Source organism: Carassius auratus, chromosome 29, assembly GCF_003368295.1.
Source record: "Carassius auratus strain Wakin chromosome 29, ASM336829v1, whole genome shotgun sequence".
In the NCBI taxonomy this organism is placed as follows: domain Eukaryota; kingdom Metazoa; phylum Chordata; class Actinopteri; order Cypriniformes; family Cyprinidae; genus Carassius; species Carassius auratus.
In genome coordinates, this window is record NC_039271.1 from 7,794,216 (window position 1) to 7,818,019 (window position 23,804).

General features: G+C 40.7%; 1 protein-coding gene across 10 annotated transcripts in view; it reads right to left on the reverse strand.

Annotated features, from left to right (window-relative positions):
* LOC113047957 (serine/threonine-protein kinase WNK1-like) overlaps positions 1 to 23,804 on the reverse strand; it is a 69,525-nt gene that overhangs the window by 6,412 nt on the left and 39,309 nt on the right. The window contains exons 6-30 of one of the 10 annotated variants that reach the window (XM_026209400.1): positions 21,295 to 21,383; positions 20,514 to 20,733; positions 20,137 to 20,440; positions 19,704 to 19,879; positions 14,921 to 16,216; positions 13,321 to 13,404; positions 13,061 to 13,096; positions 12,075 to 12,221; positions 11,039 to 11,266; positions 10,650 to 10,717; positions 10,359 to 10,515; positions 10,135 to 10,251; positions 9,837 to 9,944; positions 9,698 to 9,752; positions 9,476 to 9,610; positions 8,227 to 9,299; positions 7,633 to 7,713; positions 6,403 to 6,489; positions 5,912 to 5,948; positions 5,730 to 5,800; positions 5,148 to 5,638; positions 4,846 to 5,048; positions 4,243 to 4,443; positions 2,201 to 2,272; positions 589 to 630 (exon numbers count right to left, since the gene is read on the reverse strand). In XM_026209400.1, the coding sequence (XP_026065185.1) occupies positions 589 to 630; positions 2,201 to 2,272; positions 4,243 to 4,443; positions 4,846 to 5,048; positions 5,148 to 5,638; positions 5,730 to 5,800; positions 5,912 to 5,948; positions 6,403 to 6,489; positions 7,633 to 7,713; positions 8,227 to 9,299; positions 9,476 to 9,610; positions 9,698 to 9,752; positions 9,837 to 9,944; positions 10,135 to 10,251; positions 10,359 to 10,515; positions 10,650 to 10,717; positions 11,039 to 11,266; positions 12,075 to 12,221; positions 13,061 to 13,096; positions 13,321 to 13,404; positions 14,921 to 16,216; positions 19,704 to 19,879; positions 20,137 to 20,440; positions 20,514 to 20,733; positions 21,295 to 21,383 (5,578 nt within the window). Of the gene's footprint in view, positions 1 to 588; positions 631 to 2,179; positions 2,273 to 4,242; positions 4,444 to 4,845; positions 5,049 to 5,147; positions 5,639 to 5,729; positions 5,801 to 5,911; positions 5,949 to 6,402; positions 6,490 to 7,632; positions 7,714 to 8,226; positions 9,300 to 9,475; positions 9,611 to 9,697; positions 9,753 to 9,836; positions 9,945 to 10,134; positions 10,252 to 10,358; positions 10,516 to 10,649; positions 10,718 to 11,038; positions 11,267 to 12,074; positions 12,222 to 13,060; positions 13,097 to 13,320; positions 13,405 to 14,920; positions 16,217 to 19,703; positions 19,880 to 20,136; positions 20,441 to 20,513; positions 20,734 to 21,294; positions 21,384 to 23,804 lie in introns of all 10 variants that reach the window. The other 9 variants (XM_026209399.1, XM_026209401.1, XM_026209403.1 and 6 more) reach the window with 9 other exon arrangements.

Sequence of the window (23,804 nt, forward strand, 5' to 3'; positions counted from 1 at the left end):
ACTTTCATTGACTTCCATTCACTGTCCTGTCTGTGAAAACCTACCGTTCTGTGTGCTAAATGTGAGCTGTATTCTCTCAGTATGGTGATTTGTGCATTGGATAGTGATTACGCCTTGTGCACAGCGAAGGGGAAATCAGCCAGGTCTCATTAGAGCCTTGTAATTGGTGAGAAACTCCATCCAAACAGGATGAGGTCGATGTGCAGTTAAGCAGGATGAGTCTTAAGGGGATAAAAGAAGAGTGCAGAAGGGAGTCTGGGGCTTCAAATTGGCTTGTGCATAATGGGATGAGTCCATTTAGAGTGCATTAGTCAGTGTCGCATCGTTGCATGGCGAGGCGTTTATCTAGAGTGATTTCTGGTTCGGATTCAAATTTAGGACAGTGTTTATGTGTGAGTTTAATTTGAGAGTGAAAACATACGTGACGTGCCACACTTATAAACACATGAATGGGTCATCACAGGAAAGAATGCTCAAGTCAGCCTGAGAGCTTAGCGAGAAAACCAGTTTCAACAGGCCACAGGACATGAAGCGAGAGGAGACGACAGGAAAGAGAGGGAAGGATGTTAAAAAAAGAGAGATAATTACTACAAAGTTGGTTGCAGGGGCACACTTTTTTCATCATCTTCCCTGAAGCATGGAGAGAACGGTGGGATTGGAGAGAATCAGTGTTACAGTAACTCCACGTCCAACACAGTGCATTATGGGAGTGTATCAGAAAATGCTTGTCGAAAACCTGAAGTCAAGCCCTGATGGCTGCTGATACTCAGTGAAGTCTGTGGCCAAAGCCAGGGATCATTTGTATGAACATTGTGAGGGCAGCTAAAAAAATGTGAGATGATGTGTGAAAGTACTGTATCTGCACTGAGGGACGTGAAATCTTGTTTTTATTATTATAAAACAAAGAAGGACTAAGGAAAAACACATCAGATTTAAGATCGATGCAGTGACTTGCCTAGTTCGGAGAAATATTAGTCACTGTGTCAGGTGTTTTCAGTTCACTCCTTTCAAGAGATTCATTTTATAAAAATGTGTAGAAATGACTACGTAAATAATATGAGGAAATCAGAACAATAAATTGCAGGTTCACACTGCATGTATAAGAGAAGGAACAGCCAATCAATACTGCAAAAACATTATATGATAATACTATATTTACAATAAAGTCATTTATTTTTGCATTATCATGAACGAACAAACTAAAAATCTTAAACTAAAACTATTAAAAATCGTCAATTTTTGATAATTGAAAAAAGTTACAAAATAATACATAAAACTTAAATATTAAATTGATATAACAATATTAAGCTTAAAAACAAACACTAAAAAAAGAGATCACAATATACATCACAATATAACTATAAATTAAATATTAAATAATTACAAATAATAAAAAAGACCACATACAATTATTAAAAATAATTAAAATGAAAACTAAGAAAATACACTATTAAACAATTTATTAATCTAGGCTCATGTTAATTAGTAATTAGTAATATATATAATACTCTGCTACTCTTCACTGTAAATTCTAATACTGATTCATACAACTTGAAATTATTATTTTAGCATATGCTGTAATTATATTTACCTATATTAATAATGTTTATTATTAATATACATGATACATTTTTATTAAGTAATGATTTACAAGCTTAAATTGCAGTGTTACCAGAATATGGACCACTAATAATTACAATAATTTAACAAACTAATTTATGGCATTCAGCCATAAAAAGATCTCATTGTGAAAGTGATGTACATTTTCCTGCTTTCCTAAATGCAAGCCATATTGCTTGGGACGCTGTAAAATGCAGCATGTTATTCATCTTTTTAATTACCGGTATTAGTAATAATCTTTAGCAATTTTGACATTCTGTTAATATTTTAAACCAAGCTGAAGCAAATATGAGGGAAAATATTAAAACTAATAAAATGAATTACAAATGACATGACAAGTGTCAATTGTGAACACAGCTGAATTAAAATAATTAATGGACCTCATAGGCTACACTAGTGCATTATGGGATAGGAACGATATCCATTAAGCAATGGGCACAAGTTGTTTTTAAAATTCATGACACAATGTCTGAGATGATCAGCCAATCAGAAGGCTTGGCAGATTCAAGAACTAATCACATGACATTATATGAAAGAGAAAAAAAAAAGCGTTACACACAAAGAGCCAAGCAGGGCGTACTCAGAAAACGCGTCCTCCTGCCACCTGGTTTGAAGGTCACTCTCTCCGACCCACAGCTGAACTTTACACAGCCTGTGGTACAAAAAGAGGGAAAGAGAAAGAGAGAGATGGAACAGAGGAAGAGAAAGTGAGAGAGAGAGAGATGGAGCAGATAGCAGAGAGAGAGAAAGGAAACATACAAATACACAGTGAGAATGGTAACAGAGGTCATTAAGCCATGAATTCCTGACAGATAGAGAGAGTGAAGGAGGTGAAGGAGGGGAGGAGTGGCCCTGGGTGGGTGAGCGTCGAGCTGTACAGAAAAGAAGAGGAGGAAAAGGGCCCTGGAAGCACAAGCATCAGCTCTGCAGCTTCATCCAAACCAAAGCGTGCAAAGCAAATATTCCTATGTTCAGAGTCGATTCACCTGCACTACCACAAACAGGGCCGATACGAACCACCTCAAAAACCATAAGAACATCAGAGCGGAAAATAACATTTGAATGACTGCTGGACTAAAGTTTCTTCCCACTATGTCATCCTGAAGTTGTCTCCCCAAATGTGCAAGACTCACAAGACATCAGCCACAGCTGGTTTATGTGACTAAAACATCCAAAAATTAGGAGAAAAAAAAACAAAACTATTTTTGGGATTAACAACCACTTGAATACTGTGTCTGTATAAACGTGCAACAGCAGTCAAGCCCGTATTCATTATCAGTATTTAGCCAGTGACCAAAGTCATATCCAAGATCATGGCGACGTCTATTAAACTGAAAAGTCCTATCAGTTTTTGACATTGCAAGAGTCCAATTGACAGATGACCTAGAGCTCAAATCTTCATTAACCGACAGCTGCTTTTATATTTATATTAAATGTGCGCAGAACACAGAACTTGACGGGAGCAGAGACAGGATCTAAAACCTGACACACAGCTCTTATTCTCCATCACTGTTAGTTACCCAAACCACACATGAAAACATGCAACACACGATAGATACACTGCGGTTGAGACTCCTGAAAATGCACAGGTGTGAACGTAACCGTATTAACGACTCAAATACAGGATTGACAACCGCACTCTGCTGCTGTGTGAACATGATTCAGTATGTTATTAAGGAGTGGGCAATATACAGATTGAAATTAGTCACAAATGCATAAATTTGCAAAGAAGGTGAAGCATCAACAGTTGTCCTTAATTTCAAAATAAGCAAATGCTTACCATTTTAAACTAAAGAGAAATAAATAAATAAAAAAACTTATAAATTATAATTTTGTCGATAAAGTTTGGATTTATTTTATACAAATTATTACATTCAAGTTAAAGCTGCTGTCGGTAACTTTTGACGCTCTAGCGGTTAATAAACAGAACTGCTTGCGTCTTGCAGAAGAACATTGTAGCCGGAACTACTTCTCTCGATTTATGTCCATGAAGAATCACAAAGGTACTGGGTTACTCCGCCGCGGTACCCCCGAAGCAATCTAAAATAGTCCGAATATAAACACTTATTATAGGTGCACCCTAGTGATTCTGGACAAGCTAAAAACACGGTTTGGAAAATGGATTCATGGTGTACTCACTTATTATATACATTTTTCTACATTTTGAACACAAACAAAGTTACGGACCACAGCTCTGATTGGTTGAGTTTTTACCGGGAGCGGTCCGTAACTGCAAATGGCAATAGGACCACTGGGAGGAGCCAGAGGAGCTTGATTTTTTTTCACAGATTATCTGTCTCATATTCTACTATCAGGACATAATGACAGGTTTAATAAATATGTAAAAAATATATATTTACAAAAGTTACCTACTGCAGCTTTAAGATCCAGTTTAAGATTTTATTTCAGTGGTTAAAATATGGTTAAAAGTTTTACTTTGCAATTAACATTAAATTATGGACACCGTGATCTTGTTATAGACCAAATTGTGAGAATGTTTTGTTTTCTGCTTATTGCCCACCCCTAATCTCCATTTATCGTTGTTACTTTGTGTTTCAAAAAACAAAACAAGACACAGGGTCAAGCTTCAGGCTGTGATGTGTTAGGTTTCTTTATTTTTACCTTGCGAGGTGACACACAAACTGGGCGCAGAGAGCGTGGCGTCACTGGTGTAAGCGGAGCAGAGGTTCTCACTAGAAGGGGAGGGTTTGAAGGACTGAAGCAGAGGGCTGCTCCCCCCATCTATCATCCCCCCAGGGGCCAGGAAGGCCTGCGGAGGCGGATACATGGAGGGAGCACTCTGCGTGGATAAAGTGCTGGTTGCTGTAAGACCACAGACAAAAACACATACATACAGAAGCGCTGATCAGAGCCGGGACACAGACAAAGATTTGAAGTTGCAGGGACTGAAGGCACAAAATCTTCTTAAAAGTGAAGTTAAGAAATTTCATAAATGCAGTTCTTGAAAAATTCTTGAAGGAATAGTACACTTCAAGAAACTTGGAGAAAACAAAATTATTTTACTGATTTTTTTTCCTTTTTTTTAAGTTTTATCCATTGAAGATTTTTAAGAAATATTCTGTAATCCCAAAAACTTTTCTTAACTTCACTCTTAAAATAGAAAATAAGAAGAAAACACCAGTTAAGAGGAATATCATTTTTAAGAACGTTTTTTAAAACCAACCCCTGATTTGCACAAAAAGACAAAGCAGAACAAGTGAATACCTGGCAGTACAGGACTCTTGCTGCCCTGTGAGCTACTGCGGCTAGATTTGCTGCTTTTACTCTTAGTGGGACGTCGTCTGCGGCCGGCTGGGTTTACAACAGGAGGGTTGACCATAGCGGGAGGTGCTTTGCCCAAACGAGTGAACAGTGCTTCAATCTCTGCCTTCTGCCTGGTGTACAGAGCCTGACTCTCCATCATGTGCCTAGGAGGACAGTAAGGAAGTTATGATTACTCCACATATCTTTAACATGTTACTCTGTCCCAACACCTGTTACAATATCTTAATCAAAAACAAACATACTTCTCCCTCAACCTGCTGACTTCTTTCTTAAAGTCTTCATCTTCCAACTCTGAGTCATTGTCGCTGCTGAAGTAGGAGCTGACCGAGTTGTTGAGGGTCCCGGGACTTGGACCGTTTCCAACAGCTGGATGGGCTGGAGGTGTTGGCTGGAGTTCTGGGGTTTGGAAGCTAGCCACAAGAGCCTCGTCCTGTGATCTGCTCACTGAGAAACGCCCCACCTTTGTGTCCGTCTTGGTGGTTACCTGGAAACGGCCAATGGTGGTGGGCTGGGGATGGGTTGTCGTCTGATTGGGGAGAGCAGGGAGGCCATCAACCTCATCTACTTTCATTTCTCTAAGTGGAGAGGAGGTTCGGTGTAGGGTGTTCTCAGGGCTAGAGAGACTAGAGGAGGATGATGAACAGGAGGAGGTGGTGGAGGAAGAAGATGTGGAGGATGAGTCATGGGAGGTGGTAGGAGCCTGCAAGGCGTTCTCATCAGGAGCCGCTGACACCTGAACAAAAGAGAGATCAAGATTGCCACCTGGAGTCATACTGAAACACTGAACATCCTATTCCTGTCTTTGCAATGCGAATGCAAGCTACCTGGAATCGTCCCAGGATGTATCCTCTGGCTGCAGGTGCAGCTGCGGACTCATCATCCACAGAAAACGAACCTGTGAGAGAATTATGATTAATAAGCAGAGCTGATAATGAGTTCATGTAATATGAGAACAGGCTCAAGTTTTTAGCAACCCATCGTTTAAAGTAAAATTGGCAGCACATACCTGGCTGTCCTCCAGATGGGATCCCAGTGAGAGACGACTACAGGGACGAAAAAGGATGAAAATAAGATTACAGACATATACCTGTAGATAATGTGCAAATAAAAAAAGGAAATAATTTAAATAAAAAATGTAAAATAATACAAAAATAATCATTTGTATATATATATATATATATATATATATATATATATATATATATATATATATATATATATATATATAAAATTTGTAATAAAAATATTATAAATATTATATATTATCGTAAATCGGACAATTATAATGCATACAGATTTTAAAAAGTGATGTATAGCTCGATAATTCAGAGAAGCTAGTTTGATTCGAGAACCATTTCTTTTATCTGCTCTTTGTTTATGGAAAGTTCCAGTAGATTGTGTTGAATCGTTAACTGCGATAAATCAAATCAGACAGTTCCAGCACTTCCACATGTGCTGGTGTTTTTTTTGCCCAGACTCCTGTCAGTGTGCGTGTACCTGGTTCATGACACTGCTGACTGGGACGGTCTCTGGACTCAGCGCCCGTCTCAGCTGGGCATCCAGATCCTCCAGGGGCTGCTGGGACTAAATAATCAATTTCGGCAATGAGTCGAGTTCACTTAGCCCCAAGAAACAAACACATGCAGAGTCGTACACTTATTACTCATGGCAAGTGCACACAAATACAGCAGGGGAACCATGTATCTAATTAATTTCTGCATGAGATGATCTCTTACAGTAAGTAAAGGGTCAGATGACCACTGCCTGGAAGAACTAAATGCTTTTAATTCAAGCCGAGGCTTCCTTTCATGTTCCACTACATATTTGTGAGATGGAGAGCAAATCCTTTTATTGGTCCATGCACTGCGGTTCTTGAAATGTTTGGTACAGGTTGGCTGAGTGATATCACAGTAAATTTTCTATTCACAAGAGATTGATGAAAAATATCACATTAAATCTATGGGATCAGAGAAAGTCTCTTGCATTTAGTACGAATCGCCTTAAGCAGAAGGAAGGATTTTCTCTTGAGTATGAATTCAAGCCGAGTTCAATTTGGAGAATACATCTAACATCTTAATTACATAATTACAATTATCACCATTACATAACATCTAAATGACTTTGATTAGCTGAGAATTGACCCACAACATGCTTAAAGATGATGACAAACCACTGATGTTTTAGGGGAGAAAAACTACACTCAAAAAGGGGAAGTCAAAGAGTCAGAATTGAAATCTCAAAAAAAAAGGCAAATATTATATATAATCTATCTAAACTAGTATGACTGAATTTATAAACCAGCTCTTTAAAATCTCACAAGGGAACAGAAAAGCTGTTTAATCATTCCTTGGTTTTAAAGCTGCAGTAGGCAACTTTTGTAAAAATGTAAAAACTATCATATTATTAACAAATGAGTTTTATTACAGTCCTGATACCAGAACATAAGACAAAACACTGAAAATGGTTCATGTGTGATGTTGTTTTCTGAAATCACATCTTTTCTGTTCTCCACTCACCAAAGGCAGAGAAAAAGAGAAAGAGCAGCGAGTCAGAGTTAATGAGTGTCACAGGTCATGCTCCTAACTGGCCTCAAAGGAAAGCTACGACATGCAGAGGTTTGATTCTTATGTGATTCCAAATCTTTACTCATGCTCTAATGTTTTACAAGAATGTAACTATATAAAAACAGAGAGAGAGAGAGAGAGAGAGAGAGAGAGAAAAGGGCACCTGAGTTAAACAAGGTCCTGGGAAGGGTGGTAGGTGCTCTGTGGGCGGTGTGCCAGCCTGATCTGGGCTGACAGGCAACACCTAGTGAATGAAGATGGAGGAGAAACTAAAGCATTGTAAAGAACGAGAGCTGACAGAGGCTACATGCAGCATAAGACTGAGAGTTATGGTCAAAGCTAAACTCAAAATGTGACAAGAACTTTATTATAATATTGTAGAAAAGTGTAAGTTTGGTATTCATGTACCATTACTAATATCATGCATTTCGTCATGAAACTTAAGAGCCAAGCAGAAATTAGCAAAAAAAAAAAGAAATTCACACAGGTTTTTATATTGTTAGAGGTTTGAGAGAGGGAGGTTAAAATGTGATGTTAAAGACGAGAAAAATGTTTGCTTAAACTGGCACAATGATGTCAAACTTATTTGCATCCTGACATTATTTTCATGACAATCATGCCTCAGATTTACACTATTGCATTGCAATATACACACATTACACTGTATACTTACTACCTTTTTTTTTTTTTTTTTTATAAAATAAAAATATTCTTTGATTTTGTGACATGACCTATACATGATCAACCAGTCACTCACCGGTAATCTTGATAACGGCGCTTTGGATGGAGTTGTCTGATTGTAGCCGACCGGGGTGGAGGCATTACCCATGGAGGTCATGGGAGAGCCTGTGGGCTGACCAGGGGAGTTCAGGGGTAAACTAGAGGGAGGGAGAGGGGTGCTGCTAGGGGTGGCACAGGCAGTTGGAGAGGAGGAGCCAGGGATGCTTGAAGCTGCCAAGGGGTCAGATGTGACATCAGACTGGGCAGAGGGTAGACCAGAGCCTAGGTCCATGAAAAGCGAGCGCAGTTTTTTATCCAGAGCCTGAATGTCATCAACGCCCTTTCCCTGTGGATCGCTGTCACAATCTACACAATGTGCGTGGCTCTGATTGGGCACGGTAGAGGTTTGAGGTTGGCTGTGCATAGGTGTGGGCTGCACGACTGGTGTATTGGTGGTAACCGGTTGGAGGGTGGGCACTTGTGACTGAGCAGGTGAGGTGGGAATAACCGCGGTGGTGGATGGTGTGAGCTGTGGCGTCTGGATGGGTGTGGTGGGGATGACTGGTGGTGTGAGCTGAGCTGAAGCAGAGGGGATGGGCGGCTGTTCACTACTGCCACCAGAAACAGATCCCATAGGAGTCGCGGTGTGAGCTGGCAGGGCAGCAGTACAGGCAGGTACAGGAATGGGGACTGAGGTTTGGGGGAAGGATGTGGCGGCAGGCACAGCTGGCATTGGCAGAGAGGAAGTGGTGGAAATAACACTGAAGACAGTAGGTACAGCCTGATTTTGAGTTGGAGGGAGTTGCGAATGGGCTGGGGGGGAGGGCATGGCAGAGGCAGGAAGGGTAGGAGGAGGTGACGAAGACCCTGAAGGGTTTATGGAGACAGAGGTCACTTCAGAAGACACTGGGGGAGGGACCACCGGGGCGGCGCTAGAGGGCAAGGGTGCTGCGGCGGGAAGCAGAGGGGGCATGGAGACATGGAGCATAGGTGGCGCAGTGCTGGGGCCTGGGTCAAACCGGCCTTGATGCAATTCAGAGAACGCCTGCTGTAGACTGACTGCAGACGCCGACATAGAAAGCCCCAAGGCAGGCAGTGGAACTGACACAGCTGATAAAGAAGCAAAATTCCAGACAGAAATGATTATGCGGTTGCAAAAGTCCTCTCTGCATTTCTGCAAGCCCTTCTCAAGCTTACTTCCAAATTTAGGTGTTCAATAGTGTCTGCTAAATGCAAAAATGTATTGTCTAACCTATCTAAAACATTATTTCACATAGTACACTCACAGGGTGAAGGCTCTTTATTTGTGGGTTGGGGTGAGATAAAGAACTGTTCCCTCAGTCTGGATTCAGGCACTGGACTCACGATAAACCTGCGGCCTGCCGAGTGGACCACCAGGGTAGCTGAACTAGGAGGCACACCTGGGAGGAGGAGAAAAGACTTCAATCCTAATGCATCATTTAAAGGGAATGCTAATTTGTTTTACATGCTGAGATTGTAAGCTCTACCTTGCTCAAGAGGCGCAGATGTGGTGGGCACATGCTGCTCGTGATCACTGGCTGACTGGATTCATTGGTGAGACATTGTTAACTGTGTTGTTCCCAAGAATCAATTCAATATAAAACTGAGAACATAGAAGGTACATACCTGGGTGCGCTCTCTCTCCACACCTTTCTCATCTGCTGTTTCTATGACCTCTCGAATCTGCTCGATGAAGGACTCGCGCTCGCTCTCTAGAATGAATTCACTTTGTACCTAAGACATGACATGAAGGAAACGATACCTCGTCTTAATGAGTTTTGGCACTTCAAAGTGTATTCGGGACACAGAATGTTATTTTATGCAACATCAGCTTTTTGTCACATAGACAAAGATCAAAAGAAATCACAGGTTAATTGAGCTTATCTGATAAGCATTAAAAAACACGGGTGGTGTTTCAAGTTACCATTATCTGTGCAATTTCCTCTGGGTTATCGCCATCGAGATCAAACTTGAAAGTAACCATTTTTCTGTTGTGTGTTTCTAATTGACACTCCGCAACTCTATCGCCCATGCTGGAGATCTGAAACAACAGAGATGTTTTGTTGCATGTCTTGTTTTTCCACCACCATCAAAAATGACAAAAAAAAAAAAAAACAATAGAGGAAAAGGCCAATGAGTTGGACGTACATTAAGCACATTGAGCTTGGCCTTAGAGGTTTTTTCATTGCGTGAACGGCTGCGCACTGATCTGCGCTGGTGCCGTTTGGCAGAACGACCCTCATGCCTGCCACCCGTTGCACCCTCATTACCATCGCTGAGCCCAGATGCCACATCAGAATGACAGCTAATGGAAAAAAAAAAAAGACATGAAAACACATTACGGCTTTAGCACAGCATTCTGCATCCACGGTGTCTGTTATTTTTCACCTACTAATAAACTGCCATGCATTGTGGATCTGCTAAAATGGTGATTCTTACCTCTCCACAGCAGGAGTTTGGAGTTGTGACAGCTCTGTCATCAAATTCTGAGAGACGCTATGAGATGTCTAGAAAACCAAACGACAAAAACAAAAGAATTAATAATAGAAAGAGATGCTAACGATCAGATCAAAGACGACAAAATAACAAAATGCACATCTAAATAAAAGTACAACTGCTTCAGGCAAAGCCTGAGTGTAAAAAAATTTAAATACAATTCTAATTTCACAGCAAAGAACAGAAAATACACTGTGTAAGGACAGCTAAGCAGTTATGCTTCCCAAACAAACAGAGATAAAAATGACCATGACATGAGTTTTGCCCTATAAAGCAAACAAAAACTGCACCGCACTGATGTCTTTGGGGCCCGTTCGGTCCGTTCCAGGTACCTGCGCTGGGCTGTCTGCTGGCAAACATGGCTGTTCGGTTGGGGAGGGGACTGTGACCACATGGATGGTTGGCACAGGTGTCACTAGAGGCGGTACCAATTGTGGTAGATGAGGCGGCAGCGCTGACGGGGATGTGGCTGGCACAGGCACGGCTGCCGGGTACATCAGCGTTTCAGGCACAGGTTGCTGCAGAAACGGGGCAACTGCTATAGTTGGCACGCAGAGTAACTATGGGGAAGTACGAGAGTGGTAGCTGGATCAGATCAGTGGTTGGAAAGATGAAGGGAAGGAGGGAAATACGTCTGCAAGCACCGACTGAGGGAGATGGAGATGGCAAGGCCAGTTTATGTGCAAAAGGACTGATGTCTTCAAAAACCGAAGGAAAACAATCACATGACGGAGATAGCATGCCGCGGGGAGAAAGGAGGATCACAACAACCACAAGCAAAACACGCATGGAAAATAACCTCCAATTTAAGTGCCAAACGCTTAGATTAATTTAGGAGGGGCATCTTTCCAAGTGCCTATAAATGTTGTCACTGTCAACAACACACAAAATAAAATCCAAATCCAACACCGCATCAAACACATATCCTACACTTAATTTATTTATCTCTGACAGATCCCACATGTGATAAATCACATTTTTGTGCCAGTGTACCTGCACTTTCAGCTAAAGGGGGAACAACTGCTCTGCACTAAACATTGGGAACCGAACAGAGAGACTGATCTCATTACCACACAACTGTCAACCATGCAACATACAGGCAGAAACATGCCAGAATACATCAATCAAGCACAGTCGAGGCAAACGAACTACATTTTTCAGTTGTAACACAATGTGTATAATAAATTCTGAAAATATCTTTAACATTAATACTTAAATTATTATTTTATTGTATACATATATTATATATTATATACATATACATGCATATATATCCATATACACACACACACACACATATATGTATACACACACACACACACACACTTTTGGCTTGCAGCTTGATTTGCTTGTCACATTTATTTGTACCTGTGTGGGCTGGGAGCCGGGCTGGACCTGTGTCTGGGAGCTGCTCTGAACCATAGTGCTGGGTGGCTGTTGGGGAACTTGTTGGTGGGATAACGAGACACCTGGTTGGAATGTCTGCCCCAGGGAAACCTGTTGTGGAACAGCAGCCTAAAAAGAGAATACGCATTTTCACACAAAATGTTAACTCACCTCTTAAGATATGCTCATAGTCTCTATGTAAACTGAGAACATTTTGGGATCCCATGCAGTCTGTACCCAACCAAATCATATTATTAGGCCAATGTGCCGTTAATAATTTTGGCTCATCCACAAAACATTTACATGTTCATTTACAGTAATGTCCTTAACATGCAAGTTTATGGGACAAGACATTGTAAAAGAGCATAATACCATAATACAAAGTTAAAACTAGAAAATAATTCTTACTAGTGGTGGGCGGTGTGACCAAAAATTTATATCACAGTATTTTTCAAAATTATACCAGTTTACACCACAAAAAAATAAGCACTTAAAAAATACAAGCTTCACATTTCTGCTTTGAAACCTCCAGAAAGTCTTGACCCATGTAACATCACTGTAATTGCATTGCTGAAATTTAGATTTCTGCTTTTACAAACTCAAGAACAAATATGGTGTGTGGCAATCACCACTAGCGCGTCACAGATCATAGTTCTCAACCTGGAACAATCCTTTAGTAACACTTTTAAATAACTTACCTTCAACGAACAACTCAACTATATCAACCTAACTAGATATAGACATATTAATCTTGATCTGGGACTTTAAGACATTGACAAGCTTCCTTTCCAAGCCTCATTTAAACAAAACAGCATTTTACATCACATAGCTCATTATGCAATAATGAAATAACAAAACGTAAGATGGCAAGGCAAAAGAGCTTCAAAGTAAAGTGCATGGAAATGTGGAATAGAGGGAGAGAGAAAAAGAGAAAGATAGAATGAGAGGATTGTTTTTTCTTTCTCTACCTGCGAAGGGAGTGCTTGGACGTAGTAACCTCCATACTATAAGAAACAAATACAAAACAGTGTAAGATAAAGCCACTTCTGATGTCCACAGCTTTCACACGCAGGAGAGAATCCAGAGATTTAAACAAACAAAAACACAACTCAAAAAGGCCTTGGAGTGGAAGTGAGTGGTTTATTTGCCTTGGCCTATACTGGATATGCATTCATGCTAATGAATGGGGGAAAAGATGATTCTGATTGGTCATACCCATTGATCTTACCTGTTGAGAAGCAGAGGTGGCTGATGGGGTGCTGCCGGAAACCAGAGACATGGCACTTGTAGATTGAGGGATCGGGACCTGCACCTGTTATAAATATGAAGAGGAATATGGGGGCAGGAGAGAACGTGAGCGAGAAACAGAGAGAGAGAGAGAGAAAGAGAGAGAGAAAGAGATATGGCAGTGATGGAGAGATGAAAAGAAAAAAAGACAAGTCAAAACATGATGGTGGCTACAGCGAAAACAACAATGACTTTCAAATACTGACCATTCATACACAAAGTGTGAACACTCCTGAGTGAGCAATGCACTCAGATCACCATTCACTTTTTGTGTATGCCTCTGACATCTCAAGATTAAACAACAAACATCAGGTGTTAGCCAGGGAGTGAGTAGGCTTCATGCATATGAATCTACATGATACTGTAGCATGGGTGAATGTTATATATATAAAAAATATAAATTAAAAAAAGCTCAGGGAAGCATGTGGAGTTGTCTCCTAAAATAAACCCACCCACTCACATTTCTCAATTTGACCACTCTCCCCCAACATGGAGGGTTTCGACAGAAGCAACCCTTAGAAAGCTACAATTATACTTGTCCTTCAATTTCTCTCTCTTTCTCTACAGACAAGTATAGTTGCTCCAAACGCAGATCACCTTACCTTATCATTAAACTGAAGAATTTATTCAATATTAGTGAGAGGTTTAAGGAGCAGCAGGAAATAAAGAAGACTTGGCAGATAAGAGGAGGAAAAAAACAGCAATATTAAAAGATAAAGAGGCAGAAAAGGTGTATGAAACAGGGGCGGAGAATGAGACTGCAGGATGACACTGATAATGCCAACCTTCTAAGGGTTAAATGGTGACCTTTCAGCGTATGAAGGTAACATCCTAAAAGTAGTCAACAAATCTTGAGTTCTTGTGCTGGTAGTTCTTTACTGAGGCTTTTTCTCGACTGGTGTCCTCGACGAAGACAAAATTGAGAGAAATGAAAGAACCGTTTTAACCATTTCCAGCCAACTATGATGTAGCAGCAGATCTAAAAAGCAGCTGTTAAGGTAGAATACGACAAAGAACATTTTTTTTTTTTTGTAAGGAACCTTGGGACACAAGCAAACCTGTCTAAACCCCCTCTTTGTGCTGTATGTGTCTGTATTTGGTCATACAAATCCTGCATTCAAGCCTCTTTTTACATATCTTCAAAACAAATCCTTTTATTTCCACTATTGGATGGTGTTCTTTATCGTTAGAATAACTTGAAAGAGGATTTGTATATCATCTACAGATATGCAGTGTTACAAAATATCTGTGCAAACACACAAGTATCATATAAAACAATTTTATATGAACATACACACAAAATAATACTTACAAAGTGCATCTGAAATGAAAATAAAACAAATCACACCGTCCAATGGAAGATACTGAAATGTCTTTCCACAAAGGGGATTTAAAAAGCAGATTTATGCATTTTTAGCTTAATGCCCTAAATTATGGCTGGAGAGGGTTAAAACCACAACCACGGGACAAAAAAATTCAGGTAACAGAGAGAGACTGGGAGTGCTGGGGAAAGGTGGACGAGAACAAGTATTTCTAGGTACCAAGGTAGTGCCCTGATGAGACAAGGCAGACTCGTGGTATTTGAGGTCCGGTGGATGGGATGGTTGACGGGCCCAGGTGCTGTGCAGAGCACTGATGTGTGAGGATGGAATGGTAGATGATTCAGAAGGTGGAATGAACAGAAACGTCGTCTGACTGGGTGGGTGTCCTTCACTGACGTTGCTCCCTCCATCTGTTTTGTAGTACAACGTTTGTGGGATGGATTGAGCTGCGGAACAGTCTTGAGGTTGGAACAATGAATGAGGCGGAGGCGAGTGGAACTCCCCAGCATCGGAGGAGGTCATGGAATCACTTGAAGGTTCGGGACTTAGTTCTTTAGGTCCATGGAGAAGCAGGCTGCCCGGGGGAAGAGGCAGCTCCGGGCTCACGTAGCTATACAGTTCTTCGGTAACGGGCTGCAGTCGACCACACAAACCCTGGCTGCCAGACGCTTCCTCCAGGTTAAGGTCCATGGAGCCCCGGCGGGCTCTGTACAGTCTAGACGCCAGCATGGCTGGGTCCGCTTGGAGGTTGTGCATGTGGAAATCAAAGGTGGTGCTCGGTTCAGATGTGTGAGCCAACACGGGTGGTGCGGAATGGGGAAACGAGTGGGGCTGATGGCCTGGATCTGCAGCTGCGGTTTGCTGCGGTGCAGAGGCAGAGCTAGACACATTCATGGAAGGCAGCAGTGGGATCGGGCTGTGGGTTAAGTGCATATGGCTCTGGATATGAGGGTGTAGGTAAGCTGGCCCAGGCTGTGATTGAGTCTCATAGGCCAAGCTCGCTGCACCAGCCACCTTCATTTGCTGATGGAAGCTGATGTGGCTTAGCTGATGTGTAGTCATAGGGTAGCCACTGTAAGCCATGGCTTCCAGTTGGTCCATTAATGCAGCCTGGTTGAGGCTGAGTCTGCGCACAGTTTCCTCTTGCTCTGCCCTCATGTCTTTATATCCGTATGGCGGTTCTGCTGGGGGCTGTAGGTGCAGTGGCTCGGCCAATCTTTGAGTTGCCATCCTGGGCATCATGAACAGGGAGGGTTCGCAGCCAGGGCCCAGAGCTTCCATGCCAGAAAGCGGGTGCAGGCTGCTGCCACAGCTATGATGGTAGGTGGGCTGGAAGTGACGCGTGTGGGCCTCCAGGATGGAGGTGCTCTTGCGGCGCTGCACGTTGAAAGCTTTAGGCGAGCAAGATGGCGGTGGGGAGAATGAGACAGGCCGTTCCAGGATGGTGGGGAAAAAGAGAGGGGGCTCGACCAGACCTGAGCCTCCTCCACCGTATGGCTGACTCACTGATTGCGGCTGCAGTGACAATAACATACAGCATCTTTGTGAGGAAGTAGAAAAAGCAACATCACAAAATTCACAAAGCAAGAAAAGAGAGAGGAAAAATAAAAAGACAAGTGAAAACAGCAGATAATATTCATCCTACCAGGCAAAGATGTCTTGATGACAAAACAATAAAGTTAAGAGAATGTTTAATTGCTAAATGAGATGTAGAAACATGACAGCGACAGATTTACAATTAAATACAGATGCTTCACAGGATGTGGGGACTAGGAACCATTTTAAATGATTGCAGTTCCTGCCAATCTGCATTTAATGTGAGCACAGGGTTCCAGCAGAGTGGGCCGGGGTAACATGGGTGTCTGAAAAGGATTTTAATGTCATCATATTCTCAAAACTTACTTGTGGTCAACCCTTAATATTCTCAAGATTAATAACCCACCAGAGCAATGATATAATCAGTTTTTTTGGCTCAAGTGAAGAGGGGGGAAAAAAGCAACTCTGAACTTCTGACATACAAGAAAAAAAAACATAAGCTATTTATACTTGATACATTACATAAGAGCTAATTTGTGAAACTGCATCATTCATAACACACCATTTTCGCTAGTTTAATGCTAACATTCCTAAGGGACTAACATCAGCTTGAGCCTTATCACACTGAAAACGAGCTGCAGTTTGTATTTTTAATTCCAATAATGGTTTTAAAGTTAACACTAAACAATTAGAGATTGTTAGGCTTAAAATCTACGTTTTTAGATCCTGAACAGCTTACTTTGACTTAATATTGTAGAGCCGGGGTCCTGAACTCTGGACCTTGAGATCCACTTTCCTCCAGAGATCAGATCCAACCTGGATTAAACAACACCTACCTGAAACTTTGTAGTAATCCTGAAGACCTCGATTGACTTGTTCAGGTAGGTTTGATTAGGGTTGGAGCTAAACTCTGCAGCAAAGTTTTTTTTTGTTTTAGGGATGTAAATATCTTTCCTGAAAACTATTTTATTGTATTAACTTGTAATATATTTGCCCTCTACAAGCTAGTTTTGTCTTCTTATTTTCATAAGTGTTTTTCAAAGATACCCATGTTGTACCCAAGTCCAACACAGAGGGAGAATCCTGGTTCACTGGGAGACCAAAACATACAGGACTGGCAAAGATTGCTGGGAGACTGGCACGACGACGGGGCGGTGCTGAGTGAAGGGGCAGGACACTTTCCAGTGCTTTGGAAAGTCGACCCGCAAACGTCTCCTCATCTGGCCTCCCCAACAGGGGTGAGAGTGGGGCTGATGCGACTGGAAGAGGAGTTGAAGGTGGGTCGGGAGGGCATGACAGAGCAGAGGTGGAAAAAAAGCAGGGCACGCAAACAGACATGCTACGACCACGACGACGGGGAAGAGGTGGAGGAGGCTGGAGGTGAAGGAGGGGCAACTGACTATTAACCACAATGGAACACAAATGGAACACAAAAAGCCAAATAACCAAACGAAAACAACATGGGAACATTTGATACAAGATTAAATATCAACATTGTATTCGAAGAAGCTACACAGAAAGAAAAAAGACATCAATATACAATAAACCTTGACCTACAAAGGTTACATATTGATTATATCTAACATCTGCTGTCTAGTCAGACCAAAGGAATGAGCCTGGTTCAACGGATGATTCATGATGTTTCAAAAACTAAAATAGTTTTACAATGACTTATCGTGTTATCAGTAACAGATATGTTTATGACTGCATGTGGCAATATCAATACCGGATGAATCATGAATTGCGAGCTAATTTTGAGATTCAAGTAACACTTGTCTGATCTGAGATCAGGTTGCATGTTGTTACACAGAAACTTGGCGCGTTAATGACAGGAAATTATATGCGGCTAAGAAAAATCACTAAAGAAATGGCATTATGTCACGGTTTAAGTTGTATTCAGGCTCCAAGAAATGTACAGCACAGACTGTCTACCACGTAGACAACGGATACAAACTGGGGTTAGCAAGTCCATGAAAACATCACAGAAAGTCAGCCCTCTGAGATGTTTTATGATTAAGAACAGCATAAACAGAAAAACACACAGAATATGTACAGCACATTGGGTATAAAAACAGAAGAACAAAAATAAATGTACAATAACAAATCACAATGTACAAATGTCATCAGTGCTGTGCAGACTTCAGATATCACTTCGAGTTGGAACTAAGCAACCATTTCAAGTCAGGTGAGAAGGAAATGATTAATAAACCATTATTATAAAAGTAAATCATTAGAAGTCACCCCTACAGACAATTAGAGTAATAAAAAAGAGTCTTTGACATCAAGGTGTTTGCTTATGACTAAAGTGTTTCAGGCTCTATGGAAAATAATGCAAACTAATTCAAAACTAATGAGTGAGAAGAGATGAGATGAGAAAATCCCTGAGAAAGAACCAGAAAGTGTTGTGACTCTGATGTGCTGAAATGGTCATGGTTTAAGTGCCCAGGATGGAAAAACAACCAACCAGGAAGTGATGAATGCTGCCAGTCTGCACAGCATGATGCACTGCTACACGGCACAGCCTTTTTGGGAGGAACCAAAAATACTTGCATGAAACAAAAAGAAGGTAAAGGAACCCAAAGAATGTATTAAAATGCAAAAAGGATGAAGAGGGAGTGGCAGCTCAAGTACAAGTGGGAAGTGGTAATATACTTGGCAGTCAGAAAATAAAAAGAGAGATAGAGAGAGAGAGAGAGAGAGAGAGAACTGAGAGCTAGGGTTGGGTATCGTTTGAATTTTATCGATTCCAATTTCAATAAGATAAAAAAATCCGAAAAAATATAACACAGGAATCAGTAAGCGGAGTGTACGTGTCTTACGTGTCCATATTTGGAACCAGTTCTAAAATGGAACAGGTTCTCGATACCCAACCCTACTGAGAACAGGCAATATGAAAAGAATCAAATCCATTTAGAGTGTAGATGTTATGGCTTTGCTTTCCTTCCTCATGCATCATTCATTTAGCGTATTATAATAACAAACCATCATCAAACTCCAAAGATAAATACATGCAACCACAAAGAGATCCTATTCAAAAGTCAAACAACTGAACATTGACTCATGATTCAGTAGTTACTCATTTCTGGCTATACAAATTCTATGTAAAGATCACATCTGAATTCCTTCATTGGGTTCTTACCTTTGCACAACATGAAATATTATGGGAACAGATGGAGACATTTGAACTAAATAGATTCTAACTGTAGATGAATTAATGATTTGCTGAATTAACCTTTCAATAATAATGGACACTACAATATGGAAACTACAATACAATATGGAAACATGTTATCGTGAGCTTATGGTACTCAGTTTCTTGTTTTCAGAAGTTTGGTGTGGTGCACTGATCATCATTTTGGCTAGAAAATGCTGTAACATAATACGTGTGGAATTTGTCAATATTAAGGATGCAACTATGTGACCTGCAATTAGGTGCCCAAGCCCAAGTTCTTCTTCTGTGACTTACCATGGGCTGCTGGGGGTATGCAGTGTGCTGTTGGGGAGCTTGAGAGCTGGGAGGGTAGGCAGCCTGTCCAGGCAACTGTTGGGGTTGCGATGATGCAGGAGAACTATATGACATGCTGAGTTGAGGTTCTGTGAACACGGATGAACCCTGACCACTGTCAAGCACCCCGTCAGCCACTGGGAGAAGATACGACATTCATAATTAAATAGGAAGTGACAGGTAGGTTGATAGTGTGTTTGTTTGTGTTTAATGCCAAGATAGCTTCTGTGGCTATTTTCATGGCAAGAAAATTGATGGCTAAATTATATCTTACAATTTATTTGAACTAATACTCTAAACTGTATTTGGCTATTTTTATCTTGTCAAAAGAAATAACTAATTAAAAATGTTTTCAGGTAGGTTGATGGACTGATGGGTTGCGTCCAACACTTACAGGTCATTCCACCATGCATGTACTGAAGCTGCGGGTCTGCATCAGTCTCCTCACACTCAGGTTTGACGAGGCCAGGGGTCGGAGGCTGGGAACCGCACTGACTCTGTGCAGAACCTTGAGAGCCGGGCACGTTCTTCAAAGACTCGCTGGACAACTGCATTTGCTCCTCCTCCTGCTTGCGTTTCTCTTGCTCGGCTCGCACCTGCTGTCTTTGCTCTCGTTTGCGACAGATCAGGGACACGCGGTCCCTGATGGCCTTGGCCATGGTTTTGTGGTCACCCTCGCATACATAGCCCGACTCAACCTGTATTTAAAAAAAGCATATGTTACTATCTACATGTGCTATATCAGATTTGTAGAATCGTTGATAAACCCACCATTTCCTGAGCCACATCTTCTGGCACATCTCGTTGGAGGTCAAAGGAAAACTCGATGGCTTCATTGTCTTTGTATTTGCCTTTCAGTTTCTTGACGTCTTCAATGCGTAACCAGAGTTTGATGCCAATCATCTCCCCATCGTCCTCCTCAGCCAGCTCCACCCGCACCCCGGTCTCCTCTTGGAAAAAGGCATGGTTCAGAAGGTCCTTGATGGTGTATCTGTTAAGGAAGAGGTAAAATGACAATCAAACAAGGATAGCTGATCAATCATATAAATACATTTAAACTCGCTCTCCATTCACAACCCAAAAACTCAAGTGGGCTCTTGATTAGCTGTATATGGTAGACATGAGCTTCATGACTTCCCATCATTTATTGGAAAATTACTTCAGCTGGTGATCAAGGGCATAAAAAATATGATGCATGCAAATAATTGTTCTTTTTTTTGGCTTGGACATTTAGGTAGACAGACTTGAACAGGAGGCAGTCTGTTCAGGGCTTATGATTCTCTTCGCTGGCTTGACGTAATCACAGATCCATTACACTAAGTGGCTTGCTGCTGGAATTATTCCAAAACAGTGTGTGGCACTTATCTACTGCTACTATTCACATTCTACTTGGAGGACCATACGCCTTGAGAGTGTGATTTACGCTCACATCAGCATGAGTTCAGTGCATCTGCGGGCAGACTCATGGCACACGTCGCTGAGAGCTGAGGTATGTCTAGATGAAGGAGTTCTGTGAACGCAGCGTGGGTGTGTGTGGTAGACACAGCCTTACCTTTCATCTTTGTTTTGGCGAATACATCCCTCGATGATCTCTTTCACCTCTGGAATGGCTACCTTGTCGAAACTCCCAGGTTTAACTCCCTGCAGGGTTGAAACACAAAAGAAGATAAAATCAACATGTCTTTTGTGCTGTGAAAGAAATCCCTTAAGAGCTCCACTGGGACTTAACAAAACTACATATGGTGCAAGCTTTACACGCTTTAGTGCCTGCGAGGAAGCCAGGAGTTTTCAGAGGAAAAAAAGCAAAAAGGCCTAAAGGGCTTTATTTTTTTATTAATAATATGATTTCCAAAAAAACATTTTAAAGATTCATTTTGGCCTTAGGACAATGAAGAAATTTATCCAAATATTTACAGTATCTAATTATTAATTTATTATTAATAAAAAAAAAAAAAAATCCCTTTATAGATTATAATTCAATTTAAAATCTAATGGAAGTGACGTGATATACAGCCAAGTATGGTGACCCATACTCAGAATTTGTGCTCTGTATTTAACCCATCCAAAGTGCACACACACAGCAGTGAACACACAAACCGTGAACACACACCCGGAGCAGTGGGCAGCCATTTATGCTGCGGCACCCGGGGAGCAGCTGGTGGTTCAGTGCCTTGCTTACGGGCACCTAAGTCGTGGTATTGTCAGCCCGAGACTCGAACCCACAACCCTAGGGTTAGAAGTCAAACTTTCTAACCACTAGGCCACAACTTCCCCAGAAGATGAGGTTACACAAAGTACTATTAAGAATTTTACTATCAAATATTGTTAAAATGTATCATTCACAAATACAGGCAAAACCTTAGGGGTAAATTATTAGTTTAGTACATTTCACTTCATCTCTACAAATCTGAATGATTTTCTAGCAACATCTAATCTCATTCCCAGCCATTAGATTTAGCATTGGAAACAACGAACTCCACCATGTGATAAAACCAACATACAACTAATCAATGGTACAAAAACTATATTCTGCTATTTTCCAACTATATGTTTACAATCCTGAAATGACCCTTTTAAAAACACTTAACATCACAAAATGGCTAAATAGAGCTAGACTGTCAAAACCACCCAAGACAAAAAGAGTAACTTACAAGTGAAATCCTGTAACATTGTGCTGCTTAACAGATGGGTCTGCCTGAAATATTATTCTCCTTGTCTTTCTTTCTTTCTTTTCTTTTAAACGCCATACCAGCTTCTAAGGCTATATTCATGGCGAGAATAAGATACAACCAATCAAAGGAAGGCTATAAAAGATGTTTTACATTTATTTCCTCTAGAAATCTTAGGACCATGTTCGGATTCACTTGATTAAAAATTTTTCCAAAAGTATCAACGGAATAAAAAAGGTTTCTCACAGGGGCAGATGTAATACAATCTAGAAGGATATGTTTAATGGACAATGAATTCTGACAAAATGAACATTTTGGAGGATTTTCTCCTAAGAGTAAAAATTTATGTGTAATTTTTGAATGTCCTATTCTACATTGTGTATAGATGACTTGATTCCAACGATTCTCAAAACAGAGGTTAAGTTTTTTCTTCACATCAGGATTTATTTCATGCAACTTATTATTTAGACATTGATCCCATTCTGATTGCCATTTATTTCTGATGTATTCATTTATCGTTTGTTTTAAGTCTGTAAAAGGTATAAAACTATTTACTAATTCTGCGGATAGTGCTTCTTTTGCTGCACTGTCTGCTTTCTCATTTCCAGCAATTCCTGAGTGTCCAGGTACCCAGCAAAAGTAGATGCTAAAAGCCTTTGATTTGAGCATTGATAATTTAACGAAGATCTTGACTACTGTTGGATGATCAGTTTTCAAACTTTCCAGTGAATCCAGGCATGATTTTGAGTCAGTCATTATTAAGAATCTCTTTTTTGATCTGGAATACGTATACCTTGATGTACTTCATTCGTTGCAAAAGCTGCCGCTACCTGGTTTCCAGATTTGGATCCATCTGTGTATATTAGAGTATACTGAGGATACATATCTCTTATTTCTAAAAATTGTAGCTGATAATCATTTGGATGTGTTTCCGATTTTTGATTCTTTGATAAATCCAACAAAATAAAGGGTTTTTTGATATCCCAAGGGGGAATTTTGCAAAAGTGGGTTTGTTCCAAGATGTTTAAATCTACTTTGAGATTTTCCAGATGAGGTTTTATACGTAGACCAAATGGACGAATATGATTTGGTTTTCTTTCATACATTATTGAATACTGGACTGTAAAAACTGCCGGATGTGCTGGATTTCCTTTATTTGTTTTTAATTTGATTGCATATTGTAAGGCCAACTTTAATCGTCTGTTTTCCAAGGAAGGTTCATTGGCTTCTACATATAAACTTTGAATTGGTGATGTTCTATATGCTCCCAAAGCTAATCGTATGCCTTGATGATGTATAGTATCCAATGCTTGTATATATGATTTCCTGGCAGATCCATAAACAATACTCCCATAGTCCAGCTTCGATCGGATCAAAGTTCTATATAAGTTCA